At 36.2% G+C, this 20,862-nt stretch overlaps 1 protein-coding gene across 1 annotated transcript in view; it reads right to left on the bottom strand.

Moving 5' to 3' along the window:
- Positions 1–2,423: 2,423 nt before the first annotated feature.
- Positions 2,424–20,862, bottom strand: part of mphosph6 (M-phase phosphoprotein 6) — a 53,360-nt gene continuing 34,921 nt past the window's right edge. Inside the window, exons 3-5 of the mRNA XM_043706655.2 lie at positions 16,797–16,887; positions 13,801–13,898; positions 2,424–10,439 (exon numbers count right to left, since the gene is read on the bottom strand). Coding sequence (XP_043562590.1) covers positions 10,304–10,439; positions 13,801–13,898; positions 16,797–16,887 — 325 coding nt within the window. The 3' untranslated portion in view covers positions 2,424–10,303. The remainder of the gene's footprint in view (positions 10,440–13,800; positions 13,899–16,796; positions 16,888–20,862) is intronic.

The following is a 20,862-nucleotide window of genomic DNA, read 5'->3' as shown; positions in this document are numbered from 1 at the left end:
AAGGCTGTCAATATTGTGTCATTAAGTATATTTGAAACTGAGGTATGATGTGGAGGTGCCAGTGTTGGACTGGGTTAGACAAAGTTAAAAATCATTCAATAACCGGTTATAGTCCAATAGGTTTATTTGGAAGCCTGATAAATAAGCCTGTTGGACTATAACCTGGTGCTGTGTGTGATTTTTAAGGAAGTTGACATAGACAGAATTTTAATCAGTAAGAGAATCAAATGTTATGGGGGAAACAGGTGTTAAAATAGAGTTGAGGGTCATCAGATCAGCCATGATCTCATTCAATGGCATAGCAGACTATCAGCCAATTAGCTTACTTCTGCTTCTACATCTTATGGTCTTGGGACATTCCATTGTAACAGTAATACAATTATAATACAAACAATACATTGATCTGTGTTTATGTCATAACATACAACAGTAAATTCATCTCTTTTTGATTAGCATTGAATGAGTTACCATTAACTACTCAACTGGAAAACTCAACTTATATGCGACAGAGAAGGCATCTCAAAACTGAGATACACTCTCTCTTCCCCCTGAGATAAACTGAAAACTGTGACTTCTTTCATGGTGAAAGACCTCACTGAGAGCCTAATTGCTCCCCTTATTTGGGCAGCAAGCCCACTTTCTGGCCATCAATTATCCAATTTGGGGGAAAGCCCTGCTGGGGTGACTGTTTTCACACATTATAGGTCTCTGATCAAAATTTCCACCCCAACATTGGGTTCCAATGGAAAAGACATAGCCCTGGCCCTGTTCTCAAGTCTGGAACTGTGATATTAAATAAAAGGCCTCTGGGTGGCACAGTGACCTTGCAAGACAGGTCCACTTTTCACCTTAACTCAGGAAATAAGATCTCATGTCCACTGACAACACTCTGATCAAGAACTTAGTGTGAGCAGCATATTAATACCTCAGAGAAAAAACAAAGTCCAATGGTAAAGGTAACATATCTTATCTGATTTAATAAAACTATATATATTAAATTAGTTTTCTTAACTAGTTACAATTGCTTTCTTTTGATCATGCGCATTTAATTTTCCACTAGTAATTTTTCATATTTATTTGAAAATTGTTAGAATAAAGTGGCCAATCATTGAAAAAAATACCATACCAGTGTTTGATGTTTCAAATATGTAGTTGGTTAATCTACTTTAAAAATGTGACATTGTTAAAATTTATTTCAGCTTCTCAACTTTTTTTCGAACTTTTCACATATCTATTTGCCTTAAGCAACTCTGAAGGAAATTTTATTTTCACCTTTTCCCTGTCAATTCTTTCTTTTCCCAGTTTTTCTCCTAAAAGAAATATCATATTGCTGGGGTATGGTATCATTTTTAAAGAGTTGCCCTCCAGTGGTTATACTACCACCATCCCATTCCACGCCATTTCCCACAGCCTGGATGTCTGTTTCTGACAAGCCTCTAAATACTTCCAGAATTAATGATAAGAACTTCCCTCTTTCCAATTTAGGGACTGCATCCAATGACAGAACCACATCTTATCAATAAACTCAGCAAGGAACAAATACTAGTTGGGAATTTAAAAAAAAAATTCATTCACAAGATGTGAACATCACCGGCAGGCTAATATTTATTGCCCATTTCTAACTGCCCTTGCAAATGTGGTGTTGAATTGCTTTCTTCAACTATTGTGGTCTCTGCAAAGTAGGTTTTCTCACAGTGCTGTAAAGAATGGAGTTGCAGGAATTTGACACAGTGACAAAGAAGGAACAGTGATATATTTCAAAGTTAGGATGGTCTGTGATTCGTGGGTGCTCCTGTGCCGAAAGTACTTATCTTTCTAGTTGTGGTGATGGATTTAGGTGGTGCAATTGAAGACTTATATCTTGTATATTGTACACACTGCAACCTGCATGCAATGGTGGTGGAGGAAATGAACAGTACATTGTTGGACAGAATAACCTTGTGCTGGATCTTGAGCTTTGTTGGAACTGCACACACCTAAGCAAAAGGGGAGAAATCCATCACACTTGTGACTTGAGTACTGAAAATAGAAGAGTTTTGAAGAATCTGCTGGCAAATTATTTGCTGCGGAATTTTCAGCCTTTAATATGCTCTTGCAGCTATATTTTTTGTGTAATAGCCCGGTTAAGTCTCTTCCTTTGAATGCTTCAACTCCTCAGCAGTTTACCCAACTGAATGATTGCAGAATCTGGAGAAATAATTTGAAATTAAGAGAGCCAATAAGGAAGAATAAGAGGCGCAATCATGAATGTTCTCACATATAGCAGAACATAACATTTATCACAGATGCAGAAAATTTGCTTAAGGAGATACCAACTTTAGATTCTAGTTCCCCCCCCAAAAGATCGGCTAAATGTTAAGTGATCCTATTCAGGAAAAACAGACTAATAGATTTTGAAGAAAGTCTGAGCAGCAAAAATATAGTAAACTTACAAAATCAATTTTAATAGATGACTAAAATGCAATTCATCGGGATTTACAAAACCAACTCTTTCAAATCCAATTTTGAATTTTACTTTTCACAGAGATTACAATATATGTTATTCAATATCATCTATACTTGAAAGCTTTCTTAATATTTTGCTTTATTTCTAATATCAGTTGAAAATATGAGCATAAATAAAATTCTACAATGGCATAGAAGTTTAGATAGAATTGTAATGTTTCAGTCAGTAAACAAATGACAAACATGATAGAATCAGAACAACAAAACACTGAATTCCAAATAAGGATAACTGTCAGATTTAATCTGCTGCTTTTCAGACTTACTGATATCCATCAACATCTAAATAAAGAGCTGTTTGCTCTATGTAGACTTGACAAGACACTTCAAAACATACATTGACAAATTAAAAGCACTTCAATACTCAATGAATGTTAATAAAATCATAGTTAATAGCATTTGGCAAAAAACGAAGTGTACTATGAATCAGAGAATGAGTGACAGAATATGTACTTGTTTAAATCAGTACAATATTGTGACAAAACTTTTAGCACATCTTCATGGTGCTTCTATGCTTCATTCACTTGAACTATGAAGACATCTAACAGTTTAAGTACATACTGTATGTTTTCAGATTTACATGTGGTTAGAGAAAATACTTTGAACTCGAGAGTCATTGCATGTCAGTGATGGTGATAGTAATGCAAGTAATTTGAAGTGATGAATCATGAATATCAGACAAGAAATGTGGCAAAATTTTCAACACCGTGATGTCAGTGACTTCAGTAGTACAAGTAACAGTTCACCAAATAAATCTGGTGTCAACATTGCATTAAGTTTGTATTTCAAATTAAATACCTCTAATAATATCTGATTACATTACCTTTTTTAAAAAAATGCAAATGAAACTGCATTTTAAGTGTACATACTGTTGATATTTCTGTTATATTCTAATTACAAAAACTATACTTTTTCAACAATTTCATTTTAACAAGATCTTCAAAATGTAAACTGTCCATCGATTGTGAAACAATAACCTTGTTAAAATTTCTGTTGACTTCAGTCACAATACAACCTATCTGCAAAAAAAACTAACTGAAACCAATCTCTTACCTCTTAATATAATTCTTTTCTTTATGTCTGCAACAAACAAAAATGCATTATGAAGAATTGCAGGATATGATTTCTCTTTTGATGTAAACCATGAGTCATTCTCAACTTCACTTGTGACTGAGCAGGCTACCTCAGCTCATTAAGAATTAATAGCACTGAGTTTCCATAACACATTACATGTATACACAAATGGATTGTCAAGTAAGAACTCAAATAAACCAGTGATTGGGTGGCACATTGCATTGGAAAACTGTAAGGATATGAATTTAATCCAGACCAATGGGGAATTCTCCTTGCTCTGTCATGTTACATGTCATATGCATGCAACATATTTCTGTTTGATTTTAATGTGTGGACAATCAATTCAGCAAGATATGAAATTAAGAAAAAAAGACATAAGGAAGAATTTTTTTTTAAAATTTAGGTATGGTCATTTGTCCACCATCAGCTAATGATTGTATTTTTACCTCCTTGTTTCAATCTGAAGACTCCACTAGTGCATCTAGGAATCAATTAAAAAAAGTATTGTGTGAATAAAGTTAATTCCATTCACTGAGTTTATGAAAGAAGCTCTTTTCAAACAACATTTTTGGAACTGTTTGAGGATGGAGCATAATGATTAGGGATAGATGGAGGCGTGATTTTGTTACTGGACTAGTAACCTAGCCTCAAAGCTAGTGGTCTGCGGTCACAGGTTGAAATCTCACCATGGCAACTAGTGGCATTTAAAATACTTGATAACATCTGAAACTGTAAACTAATCCCAGTAACAGTGACCATAAAATTATCATAGGTGGGGATAAAACTGCACCTGGTTCACTCATGCCCTCTCAGGAAAAAAATATGCTATCCTTACCTGCTACATGGGATTCAAAAACTGTCAAGGTGGTTGACTCTTAAATGCCTCTGAAATGGTCATTAAGGATGGGTAACAAATGCTGTCCTTCGCATCAGCAACCAGTCAGAATCATAGAATTTTACAGGACAGAAGGAAGTTATTCAATCCATTGTGTCTGTACCAGCACCTGAAAGAGCTCCCTAGCTTGTCCCATTCCCTCGTCCTAACTCAGTAGGCTCTATATTCAGCATGCCATGAGTTTTTTTTTAAATGGTGGGACTTTAAAAATATTTTAAAATGTAACTCATAAGAGACTCTTAGATAAAGAGGATACTTACAAATAAATTAGTTGAATAAAAGACAATATAAGTAGATCACCTGTAATAGTTATAATTAGGCAGACATGATCTAAGTCCTGAGGCACTTATATTAATTCTCAACCAGGTTACTGGAGATTAAGCTTCTAAATCCCCATTGATTTTGGATACAATATGGCACTCAATTAGCTCACCATTCTTTATTTTCAAGAATCAAAGCTTAAACTGACACAATTTTTTTTATTGTTATGTGAAATGAGTCTTGACTCCATTCTTCAAAAGTGGAAGCGGTGTATAAATTGCTTATGATTCAGCATCAAACTGGTGTCACATGGATGGCAGGTATGAGAAGCATTGATTTTCATATTGATGTAATTGAAGGTCATCTTCCAAATTTGATGTTGAGGCACACTACTCAGGCAGACTTGAGGAAGTATAAGGTTTTGGTGCTTTAAATAAAGCATGATTCCCCAAAATGAAACAAACTTGCATTCTCCACTGTTTATATTTAAACATGAAACTGTTAAATGCATATCTCATTTCGCTGCCACGGAAAGTTACGTTCACATATGAAAGAATATTTATATTTAATACCTTTATATTTCCCAAACTTCAGTCAGTGATTTACTATTATGTGGAACAAACATGACAACATTCTACACTCAGCAAACTCTACAGTGTGAAGAATGATTTGTCAACCTATTTTTAGTTGTACTGACAGAGATGGAACAATGCATACAATACCTGGAAAACACTTGGGCATTTACTGTATAAAATCAAAGCATCTTTAGCTTCTACTGTTTTAATCTGAAAACCAGCACTGGAGTGTCAATCTTTATTATATAGTGCAAGGCTTGAATCAAAAAGCAAATGCCTCACAGGTAGAAGTGCTACAAAGTTATACGTATCCTCTGAATGGAAGTTCACTCCATAAGTAAACTATGCATCAACTGATAATGACAAATGCATTTCAAAAATACATCACTGAATTTAACACTAGCCCTCTTAAATTTAAGCCCTAAAATCAGCTTGTTTTGTTAGTAAACTCCCAGTTGTCCTTTAAATATTTGAGATGTTGACAGTAAAATCAATGAAATCTTTATTACGTTTACAATGCCAAATTGTTACTTGAAGTTTCCTGAGAGTTGCAGTGCTGCTAATATTCAGATAAGATTTATGATTACTATATCACCAAGTAATGATACTGAGCACAATGCAGCATGAATAGTGCAATATTGCCATATTTAAGATTCACAAATCTTGGAGCTGTAATTTTCCTGCTCAAAAATAATTTTCTTGTATGCTTTTGTATGTTTTGTCTGTACTGGGAAATAACAGTCTTATCTGTAGAATATCCAATGATCAGTAGTTAATTTTGCAGTTTGCTATCTTTTATTAAAACAAAGAACAGTGAATGCTGAAAATCTGAAATAAAATTAGAAATAGAAATAGCTGGAAAAACTCAGCAGGTTTGGTAGCATGTAAGGAAAGAAAACAGAGTTAATGTTTACAAATTCTGAACAAAGGTCACTGGACATGAACCATTAACTCTGAAAATACCCAGCTTTGGCAGCATCTGGAGAGAGAAACAAAGGTAACAATTCAAGTAAATGACCTTTTATCAGAATTCTGTTTCTCTTTCTCTACAGATGCTACCTGGCATACTTATTACTTCCCACACCTTTCATTTTTAAATGAGCAAGGTCTTCAATTTGACTTAAAATTTATTAAGCAAATATACTTGTGTAAAAGTTAACATTTTTGAGATCAATTCTTTTTAATAAAGGGTAAGATGGGTAAAACACATCCACCTGCCAGAACTAATATGGCAAAAAGAATCCTTAAGCAAGTAGGGGAAATGGACTTCACATGAGCTGTTTATTATCTCTCTCAAGTGTAACCTTTTTAAATGAATAACAAGATGTTTTTTTTTTAAACTGATCATAGAGCTTGTATTTGGTTCTGAAAATCTTGGGCTTTGATTCTAAAATGTTAGTTGATTTTGACTGGTATGAGAAACCATAGTTTTTAAACAGTCGAATTTAACAAGGTCGACTTTCACATGAGCATGTTTGGTATGTTTTTAAAGCCAGTGAGTGCATTGTTTCAACGGAGAGCTATAGTGAAGCTAAAACAAACAATGGCTATAGTCAGAGTCGGAAAGTGTGGCACTAGAAAAGCACAGCAGACAGCATTCAAGGAACAGGAGAATCGGTGTTTTGGGCATAAGCTCTTCATCAGGAACGATGCCCGGAATGCTGATTCTCCTGCTCCTCGGATGCTGCCTGAGCTGCTGTGCTTTTCCAGTGCCATGCTTTTTGACTGTGATCTTCAGCATCTGCAGTCCTCACTTTCTCCCAATGGTTATAGTCAAAGTCACAGATGTTTGTACCGATTAAAGCAGGATAAGTATTAGTAAATGAAAAGGGAAAGTACCTTCTGAGGTGTGTACATTGCTGGTATTGAATGAATTATGTAGAGAAATTTGACAGTGTCTTGAAAAATATGATTTGTGCAGGGATTCTGAAACTGGGGATTGTTAGCCTTTTTTTTAAATAATATTTTTTGAAACTCTGTTCTCATCAAGATGAGATTATCAATGCTGGGAGTTTCAAGTATCAAACATCAGCACAAAGCAGTTCCAATTGTTGCAAGATTAGAATCAGGAACAGCTTCCCTGTTGTGTCCATACATTCCTAACCACCAGTCTTAGAAAAGCATCCCAAGTTATACCAGTGGAACATTTTAATTTCTGATGTCAGATAACTGTTGGTGCAAATTAGCAAGTATAGATTTGTGCTGGAGGCCAAAACCTAATTTGAACTGGATTCTGAGTGCCAGCACAGAAAACGTTACTCCACGGGTCTGGGCAAGATATCAACCAAGGCCCCAGGTGCAAAACACTTCTGTTTGATCTTCCTTTTCTGGATTTTAGTAGTCTTTTATATATCTTTTAAATAAAGCATATGTCAAACATGAAGTGTGTCTGGCTTATTACATACACACAAAAGAAAACATTGACCACCATTTTTCAATGGCCTCGAGTCACCATTTTCTGTCAAGTTATCTGTGGTTACTTGGTTAAATTTAAGAAAAGTTGGGAAAGAAACCAATTTTGAATCATCTATCCATGAAATCATAATTTTCATTTTACCCCCAACAATTTCAGTCAAGAATAAGCAATTGCTAGTAAAGAATCTAATGATTCACGTCATTGTAAAAATTCTTCTAGTGACCAAGTTGCTAAGGCTGTCAACTGACGCAGGCTGAAAAGATAAACACAAAAATATAACAGGAAAGACAACCACCTAGTGATAACGTAACTGACATCTGGTGCAATTTCAACTCAGTAAGTTTTAAATCTACATCTACGGCAACCTGACAACTATCATCACAAAAAACCCATTCGGCTCAGGAGTATCTTGTAGGGAATGAAATCCTACCTCGTCTAGCTTACGTGTGGCTCCAGTAACCCAGCATTTGATTCTTAACTGCTTTCTGAAATGATCTAACAAGACAATCATTCAGGAAACTGGGGATAGGCAACCACTGCTGGTCCTGCCAGCATCATCCACATCCCATGAAAGAATAAAGTTTGAAAAATGTTTTTTAAAAAATCCTTTAAATATACCAAAGTTACGTTCAAAATTCAAGCAGCAAGTTTCTCTCTTTCCTCTTCCGACAACCTGGCCTTGAGGCACCAGGATTTGGCTCCATAAATGGGGTTTGATTTCATCCGCTGGACTTTCACTCACTTTTTTGGCCAATATGCAAACATGACTTTAGCAAGCAACTGCATGTTACCATAGTTCATTGAGTCTACTTGATCAGATTTTAGATTAGATTAGATTACTTAGATTAGATTACTTACAGTGTGGAAACAGGCCCTTCAGCCCAACAAGTCCACATTGACCCGCTGAAGCGCAACCCACCCAGACCCATTCCCTTACATTTACCCCTTCACCTAACACTACGGGCAACTTAGCATGGCCAATTCACCTGCCCTGCACATTTTTGGACTGTGGGAGGAAACCGGAGCACCCGGAGGAAACCCACACAGACACGGGGAGAATTTACAAACTCCACACAGTCAGTCGCCTGAGGTGGGAATTGAACCTGGGTCAACAAGATCTAAAACCACATTTCCTGTGACATAATGCAAATACTGATGTGCACACAGACTTATTCATTTTTCCATGTGTTAGCAATTGATGCTTCTTTTGCTGCTGTTCCAGTGGTATAATAATTTCATTTTATCATTGTGCGTATTCATTGGAAGAGTAGAATGATATTGCTGGTAACAATACGCAAAACTGACATACTTCTCCACACCTCTGAGACTATTATTTAATTTGATGACCTAAGGATACAATTAGATCAAAATGTATTGTGCAATCTAGGTGTCAAGCCATATTATTCTGCGGTTTTATGTGGGGCTGCAATTAGATTCATCTTCTGCCAAAAGGAATAAAAAAATGTATATATTGGAATTTTAAAAAAATAATCATTACTCCTACACATGAGAATGTTTTAGAAAAGACTTTTAGTTTGCGAGGATAAAACTTCATTTCAAATCTAATAATATTGGCTTTATTTTTATTTTTTGCTCAAAGAAGTCTCTTCTAAATCTACATTATAACTTCAGAATCAATAAAAGTTATAGTAAGTGTCCAGACTTTGTCTAATAAAGGATTTTAAAAATTCTGAATGCTAAAAATATATCTAAAAATAAAATCAGATTTTCTTTAATTTCTAAATTAAAGTCAAAGCAAAAGGCAATTAGTTACATACTATCCAGCATTTTGTGTAAATGATGCAAATACAGCTACTGTTTCAAAACAGCTTATATCCACAGATTTGCTGTGAACAAAACTGTAATCTGGTAAAAAAAAGAATCTCTGTCGGGCAAAGAGTTAGAGGAAATTCACAACTCTCCTTTGATACAGAAAAACAGATTAATGAGTATAAATTGTATACATCAAGTCTCAGGAACATTTGGAACAATTCAGTGTGTGGAGAGTGCTGCATAAAAACCTCAACATCTTTGTATTCAAATCACTGACATTCTTTTATGCTTCCTAATGCACATGGGGAAAAAAGATCCCTGACAGGTGCAGGATAAGATAATCTGCTCCACTACAAAGACAATATTTATACTTGCAGCACATTAAGATATTACAAATATATTACCAGCACAAGAAACAAAGGGAAGAAAATTACTATATTGGTTCTTATAGCTGTAAAACATAAATATATTAAATTTGCACCACCATATACTTAATATGATTCTGTCCTAGGATAACCTTTTTCTTCAAGACAACTTTGAGCACAATTGAGCTGAATGTTACTTGTGCATATAACATATTACTGAGATGTATTCAAGAATGATCAGTATTTGTTTAATACAACGAAACAGCAGAATCTGTTTATCTTCACAGAACATTTTCATTGCAGCAAATTGTAATACTTTCTAATTTTAGTATGCAAAAGATCACATTTCCATAATTACAATAAACATCCAGTTGCTGCACAGTTTCAGATAGGAAGTTCATTGCCTTACGAAGGAAAACATTTAAAGACACACTCGTGTTATTTATTCCTGAGGCTTAATGAATGTCTTCTTGCATTTACCACCTCTGGTGCTAGCTTCTGTTTCTTCAGATTGAATAGCTGATCGATCTCTCTTTTTGGTAAACTTCCTTTTTATGGTTCCCACTAAGCTTTCATATCTGAAGAAGACAAGGTTTAATAATGCTTCACTGAATGCAGTTTGTCATGTTAACTGTTGCACATTATTCAATATGTAGAACTAATACTTCACAATATTACCAACTATTGATAAGAGGGTTTATGGAGGGAGATATTAAGAAAGACTAGAGCAATTATTAAAAGGAATACATGTTGAATCGAGGGAGTTTGAATAATCAACAATCAAAAGTGTCCCAGAAGATGGTCAAAGCAATGAAAGGTGAGAGGATCTCTCAGTGAAAAATGTAGGATAAGACAGAAGATGACGAGAGGAAAATCAATACTTTCAAGGAGGTTGGATCAAGGTGAAAATCTAAAGGAAACACAGTATGAGAGGCCAAAGTACAACTTGTGAATAAAGACTGCACAAATGACTGGACAGAATAGATGATTCAAACTTAGGTGGATGGTAAAGCTTCAGTAAAGGGCAAGGTGTTTCCACATCTAAACTATGTTTTCAAAGTCTAAATAACAACGTGATCATCCCCAAGAAAGTTGCAGCTTGTAGGTGGGTGGTGGGTTAGTGCCCAACAAGTGCACAAGACAAAATGATTGATAAGATTGGAGTACTGTGCTTGGCTTAAGAAACAAACAAAAGGTATTTTATATAACATTGACAGTGACAAGGAGGACCAAATCATGAGATGGTCAAGATCATGGAGGAAATAGATGTTTTCAGGAACAGTATAGGTAAAAAAGTGTAGATGGGAGAAAGAAAAGCTAATATGACTAAATTACAGTAAGGAAGAATGAGAGACAGCTAAAGAGAAAAAATAGAATGGAATCAAGTCTTAACTGGTAATCAACGTATGTAATAAATCAACAGGGAAGGTTCAAATTGCAGAGCTGTTGTGATTACAAACAGGTCAGAAAGGAAAGCTTTGACTAAGTTAAAGTTGAGAATCAGTGATGAATGGATTTTTAGATTAAGTAAAATCAATTTGAAAAGCCTTGCACTTGGGTGGCATTTTTCAGGAGCACAGGGCATTCAAAGTAATGGAGTACTTTTGAAGAGCAGTCACTGTTGTAATGTGGGGAATAGACTTAGGGCAGTGGCTTAAATGAAGACAAGGGAATCATAAGTACAACGTTAAATTTACATTTCAACCAAACTACTTACTGTAAATTGCGACATACAAGTTGACCTGATGAATATAACAGCCACATTTGTCCTCTCCAAAAATCATATTTTTGCATTTCGAAGTAAACTGCCAGGATTGGAGGATTTAAGCTATAAGGAGAGGCTGAATAGGTTGGGGTTGTATTCCCAGGAGCATCAGAGGGTGACCTTATAGAATTTATCAAATAATAAGGGAGATAGATAGGGTGAATAACCAAGGTCTTTATTCCAGGGTGAGGGTGGGGGGTTCCAAAACGAGCAGATGCGGGTTTAAGGTGACAGGGGAAAGATTTAAAAGGACCTAAGGGGCAACACTTTCATGCAGAGGGTGGTGAATGTATGAAAATGAGCTATCAGAGAAGGTGGGTACAATTACAACATTTAGAAGGCAAGTGGGTGGGTACACGAAGAGAAAGGGTTTAACAGAGATATGGGTCAAATGCTGACAACTGGGACTACATCAGTTTAGGATATCTGGTCGGCATGGATGAGTTGAACCCGAAGAGTCTGTTTCCATGCTTTATAACTCTATGCCTGTATATACTTGGTATGGAAATCAGCCCCCTTTACAATCACATTACACTTGAATTAGTTGTTAGCCTCAATTTCCCACCCTGCTTTATGCCTTATAATTGATCAAGGGATCAAGCAATATAAGCATATAAGTGAATATGCACAATTGTTAATAACACATACATTCTTCACAGGTGACATTTCAAAGTAGTGATCATCCAAAAATCATACCAGCAGTTTACTTTTATACTTTGTATAAGTCGACCCATGGTTTATCAAGGTTTCAAAGGTTAACTTGCATAATGCCATCTCCATAATTATAAACAATCACTGGACAATATTTCAAAACTTGAAACTTTTATTTATTTAGAGAAAATACAATAGAGAAGGCAGGGTAGGTGATGCATCGGAGGTGCAGCATGTGAAAACTGTACCAACCCAATTCAGGGGAGAATGGCAAAGTGCAGTCAGACACCACAGAAAGCAAGCAGAAAACTAAAATCACTTAGCAGAAAGTGCCAACTTCACAAAAAATGGAGTTTGGTCTGGGTAAAAGCAGATTTCTTTTCAACAACCAATACAGCAGCAATAGCTGAGAAGCCAGCATTATATGGTTTGCCTCAGCAAAACTGAAACAGCTGCAATATACTTGATTCATAAAATTATGAAAAAATTAGCATCATAGATAATGCAACTTTCACACTTGTGCAATAACCATTTGTTGCTGCGCATCATACTTTGTCAGACAAGCTTCTGAAACTCAGAGGAGTCTTCGAGTGAAAGGAGTGATCAAACAGCTGTCTTACAACAATAAAGATTATTGGACAGGTGGCTAATAACCTCTCAATATCTTACAGTGTTGTCGTACTCAGGGATTTCAAAAGCTCACAAGTACAACAAAAATATTCGAATGAAGGTTAAGGCATTTATTAACAACCATGTTGCATTTGTGACTCAATTATTATATGCAGTGTGATTAACATTCTAAGGTAGTTATTCTATAAATAAGTATTGTATAATGATATTTTGTGTCACTACAGAACATCTGATGATAGTGTTGCCATTGCAAGAGTTAAAACCATATAGTGCTCTATCACAATTATCTAAACTTTAAAAAACTCTTTCGTCTTTAATAGTTTTGATTGTAGCTGTTAAAGTAGTAAAGCTTTCAAGCATCATGAAGAAATGACTATACAGAAATAACCAATCTGTTCCTCATGATTTTTATTTAAAAAGAAGAAAGCATCTTAGGGATTGCTGATTCAATGTTTTGGGGCATTTGTTGGTTGGAATAGATAATGGTGGGCTGAAGGGCCTGTTCCTGAGCTATATTACTTATCTCACAGCATCCAATTATTTTCTATAGTGGTACTATTTAATATCAGAATGATTGCACCAAAAGATCTATTCATAGTAATCTTTTCTTTGAAGTTGAGATCACTTATTCTAGTTGTATTTGATGATTCACCAATCCTGTTTTGTTTAAACTCGAGCATTATTTTCATGGTTTATGATCATAGAAAAAGGCCACTTTTAAAATGATCTGTGCAACACCACAAAAGCTGCTGTGATCACAACGCTCACATTTTACCTTAAAATATGCACTGCGTTTTTAACTTCAATGTATTAAATATCTGTTATATTCTGAGTCAAACAGATAAATGCAGCTAATATGTAGAATCATACTCCTTTGAGATACAACAGCTTACCTCCTAGCCATTTCTACATCGGAAACATCTACCTCCATCTTAACATCTTCATCAGACTCTTCATTTTCATTCTGGGAATACATCTGTGCAACTAGTTTCTGGAATAAATGCAATTTTTATCTGTTAGCTCTACTAAGTTGATATTGTGTGAATGTGATGACATTAGATTGTTTGAAAAATATTTCATAAATTTGTGCTATGATTCACTTTCCAAATGTAAAACTAATAGTGAGACACTTAGCTGTTAAGATTTCTAATTTGCTGGCACATATAAGACATTAAAAATAATAGGACATTTAACGTTTGATCTTAGGAACATACAGCACTGTTAACAATTTGTAAATAATCAAAATTGCCCAAAGTGCCCTTCAGATGGCATTAACAATAATCTACAAAAACTGAAGTCACGTTGACCAGATAGGACATTCTGGAAGACAGGAGTGAACCAGCTGTGTTTTTAAAATGAACAGCAGCTGGATCTTGCATTACTAGGTTTATTGAATTCAATCTAAGCTTCAAAAGTGGCCAGGTTGGGACCTCAATACCTGACCTCTGGGTGTCCAGTTGATTATCTCTGCAGTATGGCTTCTGTTTATATTGGCTTCTACATTTTATCACAGCTACAAATCTTCCATTTTTGTCACTTAATATAAAAGTCCAGATTTATAAATAAATACAACATTAGTCAAAAAAGAGTTTGGCAAAAATTTGTATTTAAAACACTTCTTTTAATCGAAAAGATGCCGTTGGTTAATATCTCCCTTTTCCAGTATTTTATCCTCACTGCTTAAATCATAGATCCTTTTTTCAACAAGTGAGACATAGTGATTTCAACTTGCAGCAAAATCATCCGCCATAATTTCAGACTTTCACCTTAGAACATAAGAAAATAAGAAATAGGGACAGGAGTAGGCCATCTGGCCCATCGAGCCTGTTCCATCATTCAATAAGATTATGGCTGATATTTTTGTGGAGTCAGCTCCACTTACCCACCCACTCACCATAACCCTTAATTCCTTCAACTGTTCAAAAATCTGATATATATCTTTGCCTTAAAAGTATGAGGTAGTCTCAAACGACCAGGCAGGGAATTCCATTTGGATGAAAAAGTTTCTCCGCAAGTCAGTTCTAAATCTTTTCCCCCTTATTTTGAAGCTATGCCCCCTAGTTCTATATCTATTCCCTTCATAATTTTATGTTTTGATAAGAATCCCCCTCATTCTACTAAATTCCAATGAACATAGTCCCAGTCCACTCAATCTTTCTGTAGAAGCCAACCTTCTCAACTCTGGAATCAACCTAGTAAACCTCCTCCAGACCCCTCCTTTCTGAAATAAGGAGACCTTGGAGGTCAACTTCTTCAGACTGCCTTAAGCCTTGCCATTCTGCAGGACTCATCAGCTTCAAACCACTACTTACTGACAAGATTATAATACCCCTTCACAGAACATCTTCCCTTGTTAACCTACCAAATGTACCTGCTGTTACTTCTAACAAAAACATACTGCCCTTTGTTAAAAATAAAAATCTCCTTCCATTCCAAATTCTTAGCCGTACATGTGTTCACTCAAAAATGATCCAGGTCTCCTGATTAGAACAGGAGGCCATTCAGACCATCACGTGCGGCACGGTGGCTCAGTGGTTGGCACTGCTGCCTCAACGCTAGGGACCCGGGTTCGATTCCCACCTTGGGCAACTGTCTGTGTGCAGTTTGCACATTCTCCCTGTGTTTGCGTGGATTTCCTCCAGATGCTTCGGTTTCCTCCCACAATCCAAAGATGAACAGGTCAGGTGAATTGGCCATGCTAAATTGCCCATCATGTTAGGTGCATTAGTCAGGGGCAAATATACGGTAGGGGAATGAGTCTGAGTAGGTTACTCTTCAGAGGTTTGGGGTTGACTTTTTGGGCCGAAGGGCCTATTTCCATCCTGTAGGGAATCTAATCTAATATGCGTGCTGATTCTTTGAATGAGTTAATTAGTCCAAATGTCCTGTCCTCACCCAATTACCATCAAAACTTATCGTTATATGCATATCCTTGTTACTTTCAAATTATTATGGATTCAGCTTACAACATCATTGCTATTGTACATACTGCATCCTAATATTTTTGTTAAAAAAGGTCTCCTTTCATTCATTGCCGTGATCATCATATATTTATGCTCTAATGCTGTTTCATTCGCTCATGGAGAAATACTGTTTTACCAATTAACCTAATCAAATCTATCAGAATTTCAATCATCATTTTCAGATTCACAACCTATTTTGTCTCTTCACACAATTATAGCCTCTAACTTCATCTAAACGTATCTTTAGCAATACTCCCTGGTCCTGGATGGTTTTAAAAATACAATGCTCAAAACAATGTTATAACTGCATCCAAAGTTTCATACTTCATGTTCTAATTACATTCCAATCAATAATTTTTGTAGGTTTAGCAAGGCATAAACGTTAGTCTTTGGTGCCCTGCCCCCCCAAAAAATCTCGTCATCCTTGAAGTTCAATGTTCCCTGCATAACTCATCTTAGATACAGTTCGACCATTTCACGAATCATTTTCTGCATCCAACTTGTCTCTCCAATCCCAAATCATCCCAAAGTAATAGTGAATTATACAAAAATTCAACATAACACAAAATATTTGTGCATAGAGTTGCACTTGCTGATTTTAATTGCCTAATCTACTCTACACAAAGGGTATGAATGTTTCCAAATAAAATAGTTCCAACAAGATTGAGGAATCATCCTTCTCTAACAAGCCCTCCAGTTCTCTCTGAACAATTTGATGCAGCAGGACAAAATTTTAAATGTTGACTTTAAAAAATTCCAGCATATTGCATACAGTAATGTGTGTTTCATAACAATCCCCACAACTTTATAACATTAAAACATGTAATTTATAGAAGTTCATTGTGTTCAGTTGGCTGATAAAATTCCTTCACCAAAAAGCCAATGGCGAACAAGACATAAATGCAGATTTCCTATAAAGAACATACCTCTATCTCTGGATTAAAACCTTTAAAAGACATTCGGCCAAACAACATTTCTTCACAAGGCACAAAGCTCTTTTCTTCAATAATGTGACTCCTGAAACACATTAACAATTTAACAGAATTAGCTACTGATGAAAACATTTGAGAGTTTGGAAAATACTAGATTATTTAATGGACAGAAGTCAAAGGTAATTGTTCTGATTTGCACCATGGCAAGTTTGCTGAAAAATTACACTTTGGCTTTGCACAAAAAAAGTGCATAACACTTAACATTTAAATTCCAAATCTGAGGTTCTTACAGCTTGGTTGGATAACAGTGGGGTAGCAGGATGGATGAGCTAATGACAATGGCACCATATTGCAGGAAGCTATTCAATTGAGGGGATCAAAAAGTAGAATAATTATAGTAGAGGTCAATGTAGTGAGGGGATTGACACTGTAGTAAACAGCAAGAGCCTAGATGCTTGTGCTGCCAGCTCAGTATCAGGGTTCAGGACATTTGCTCAGGAATTAAAACTAATTTAGTGGGTGTCAAGGATACATCACGTGTGCTCCACATAGAGACATAGGCAAGTCAAGGAATGATGCTCTGAATAGTTTGAGTAACTAGGCACCATAATAAAAAGGACAATTTCAAAAGATAATAATCGTGGGACTATTACCAAATTGGTAAAGTGCAAATAAGACTGGTGTGGAGTGATTTGGCTCTGATTCATGGGGTATTGGCACTGGTACTGGGCTAAGTGACATCTTTACCATTGAGTCAATCGATAACTGAATCTTGCTGGTCCAGTGTTCTAGTGAACCAGATAACTAGGAAAACAGAGATGACTTAAAGCTAAAAAGTGTGATAATGATTAAATTTGTCAAGATATTGTGAATCAAAGAGTAGCCAGCATGATAAGAAGGAATAGACAGTACAATTCTAACAGTAAATCAACAGATAAGGTTACAGGTTACAAAAAGGCAATACTGATGGCTCTATATTTGAATATAGTATTTGAAACTAAACAGATGAATTGATAACAAATAAATACATACATACAATCTGATAGTCATTACAGAGAAATGCCTCAAACTGACAAGGATTATGACTTGAGTATTTAAGTGTAAAGACACATTCAGGAAGGAAGGAAAGCGAGGAAATAAAATGGGGCTGATAACTAATGATATGAGAACAATAGACAAGGAATACTCGAGGTAAGAAAGGCCATTGCCAGTTCTTGGCAATGATGCACAGTCTCCTTAACTGTTACCATACAGTAAGATGGGGAAAGTGAGGACTACAGATGCTGGAGATCAGAGCTGAAAAATGTGTTGCTGGAAAAGCACAGCAGGTCAGGCAGCATCAAAGGAGCAGGAGAATCGACGTTTCGGGCATAAGCCTGAAGAATCCTGAAGAAGGGCTTATGCCTGAAATGTCGATTCTCCTGCTCCTTTGATGCTGCCTGACCTGCTGCGCTTTTCCAGCAACACATTTTTCAGCCCATACAGTAAGATGGCATATAAAAGAAATAATAATTGAAACGCTCCAGAAAAACTATATGATAGGGGACTTTTATTCTACATATAAACTCGAAAAATCAGATTGGTACACATAACTTGAATGAGAGTTCATAGGATGATTTCAGGGTAGCTTCTTAAAACAGTGTATCTGGATTCAAACAGACAGCAGGTTACATTAGATCGGGAATTGTACAATGAGATGGGATGAATGAAAGATCACACAATGAAAGCACTTTTAGACAGCAGTGATCATAACATATTGAATTTAACACTCAGCTTGAGGGAGAAAAGAGTGGGTCCAAAACTAATATTGTAACCTTAAATAAGGACAATTATTAGGGCATGAAAGAAGAACAAGCTGAAGTAGATTAGGGTTGGTAGATATGTAGTTACAACGTAAATAGATATTCAAATAGATACATTCCTTAGACTTAAAAAAAAACCAAATTAAGTCTGTACCATCTAAATTTAAATATACCACCACTTATACTTTAAATCGCTGAGTTCCTACATTGTTAAATGAAATAACTGAAAGAAAATGAATTTTAAAATATAAAATGAAATTACATTCTATAAGACTGTTAAGAGTCACAAGGGCCCACCTAATGGCAGAAGTCAGTCGATGCAGCTAAATGTTCAGGGCTACCTACACTGACTGCCAACCGCAATTAAATAGCCCCCAGGGCCTCAGTTCATATTAATAAGAGAATCAAAAGCCCAGCAGTAGAAGTAGCAGTGTAGGGAAGACTGTTCCTACCTAGAGATTTCAGGTCAATGTCTAGAATGTGGTGGTGGTGGATAGCAAGACCCAGGTGAGAGCAAGAGAGCAGGAAGTGATGTCTGGATGTAGCCAATTGGGAGACAAGGCTGTAAAACAAGGCCAGGGTGATACAGAAAAAAAAAAGATGAGGCAAAAGTGCTTGTCCAAGCCCAGAACAAAGGGGAGAGGGTATTTGGAATGCAGGCAGTGCAATAGAGGCCTTTGATTTAGCGTATATACTGGTGTATAGGTCGAGTTTTGAAGACATTTTAGGCTGAAATTGGGGGTTGACACATGCAAGGTATATGCAAGGTATCGTTGAAGGGGATGAAATTCATGCTTGGCATAAGCCAAAAAATGGACAAACAAGAGCCAGATTTCTATATAAAATAATAAACAACAAAAGGAAAAAGAACTATAAATATTTATCTACAAAATAGCTGTCTCTATCCTGCTTGCAATGGTAAAGCGGTACTGTCATACCGTATTCCAATTACCAGTACCGTAAAGTGCATGTAAGTATACACACATGTACAAACACTAATAGGCATACTAGCAGGTGGTCAGGCCATCTATTGGGGGTATTTGTATAACACACAATTCATGAAGAAAAGCAGAGGAGTAAAAACAAAAAATGTTTCATAGTATTTTAAGAAAAGACCGCATGAAACTGTTAACAATATACAATAAACACTTCACATCAAAAACTGATATTCACAGCAAAAAACTCTTCTCACCGTCTATCACAAATATTATGGGATAGCTACTTAAAACAAAAGTTTTAAGAATACATGCAAAAGTCCGTAAGAATCCTTCAAATTCACTGCCCTCGTCAGTTGCACCACTGAATAATTTATTTCAGTCATCTGGGTAAAGTGTATCATTGCTGAAAATGTGTTGCTGGAAAAGCGCAGCAGGTCAGGCAGCATCCAGGGAACAGGAGAATCGACGTTTCGGGCATAAGCCCTCTGAAGAAGGGCTTATGCCCGAAACGTCGATTCTCCTGTTCCCTGGATGCTGCCTTACCTGCTGCGCTTTTCCAGCAACACATTTTCAGCTCTGATCTCCAGCATCTGCAGTCCTCACTTTCTCCTTAAAGTGTATCATTGTATGGATCAGCTTCATCTGCACTCTCAAATCCGTTGATTTGTCATTTCCATCTGACAATAAAAAGTCATCCTTCATACCAGCTAAAGCATTAGAAATTGCACATTTTTTTTGAAGGCTTTCACAATAATTTCAATTGTCATCTCTTTCCAGGACTCAACAATCCACTCACATACAGTTGCAAGTAATGGAACATGCATGTTGCCACCCTTTGAGAAGCCTTTTTATTTCCCCTTCTTGCATCCAAGTGTCCCATTTGTTCCGTACTAAGTCCTTAAAAGGTTTATTGATATTAAAACCGAGTGGCTACACCATGCTTGTAATGCCTCCAGGAATCATTGCAATGTTAGTATTGTTAGCACAAAGTTCACTGATAACACTTTTCACTCTGTGTGATCTGAACATATCCCAAACCAGTTCGGCTTTTTCCTTTCTAAGTCCTGCTCACAAATTCCAGACCTCCCTAATCCAAGTTTTGCTGCCAACTTCATCCATCCACCCTTTTTCATGGACGAGGATAACAGTGCCTTTTGTAAATTTCTATTTGGGCAGAGTTTTCCGCTTAAAAATCGCCATAGACTTTAACTTTGTTCCATCTGCCTTACAACCAAGTACCACAGTGTATCAACTCCTTTCATGGCCAGTAGTCTTAACCAAAACTGTTTTTGCTCCAATCTGGTTCACAGTTCTGTCCCT

The sequence above is a fragment of the Chiloscyllium plagiosum genome, unplaced genomic scaffold, assembly GCF_037043375.1.
Source record: "Chiloscyllium plagiosum isolate Xiang-an unplaced genomic scaffold, Cpla_swu_hap1 HiC_scaffold_17, whole genome shotgun sequence".
Lineage (NCBI taxonomy): Eukaryota > Metazoa > Chordata > Chondrichthyes > Orectolobiformes > Hemiscylliidae > Chiloscyllium > Chiloscyllium plagiosum.
Note: the sequence above shows the minus strand (reverse complement) of the source record. Positions and strands in the feature narration are given on the sequence as shown.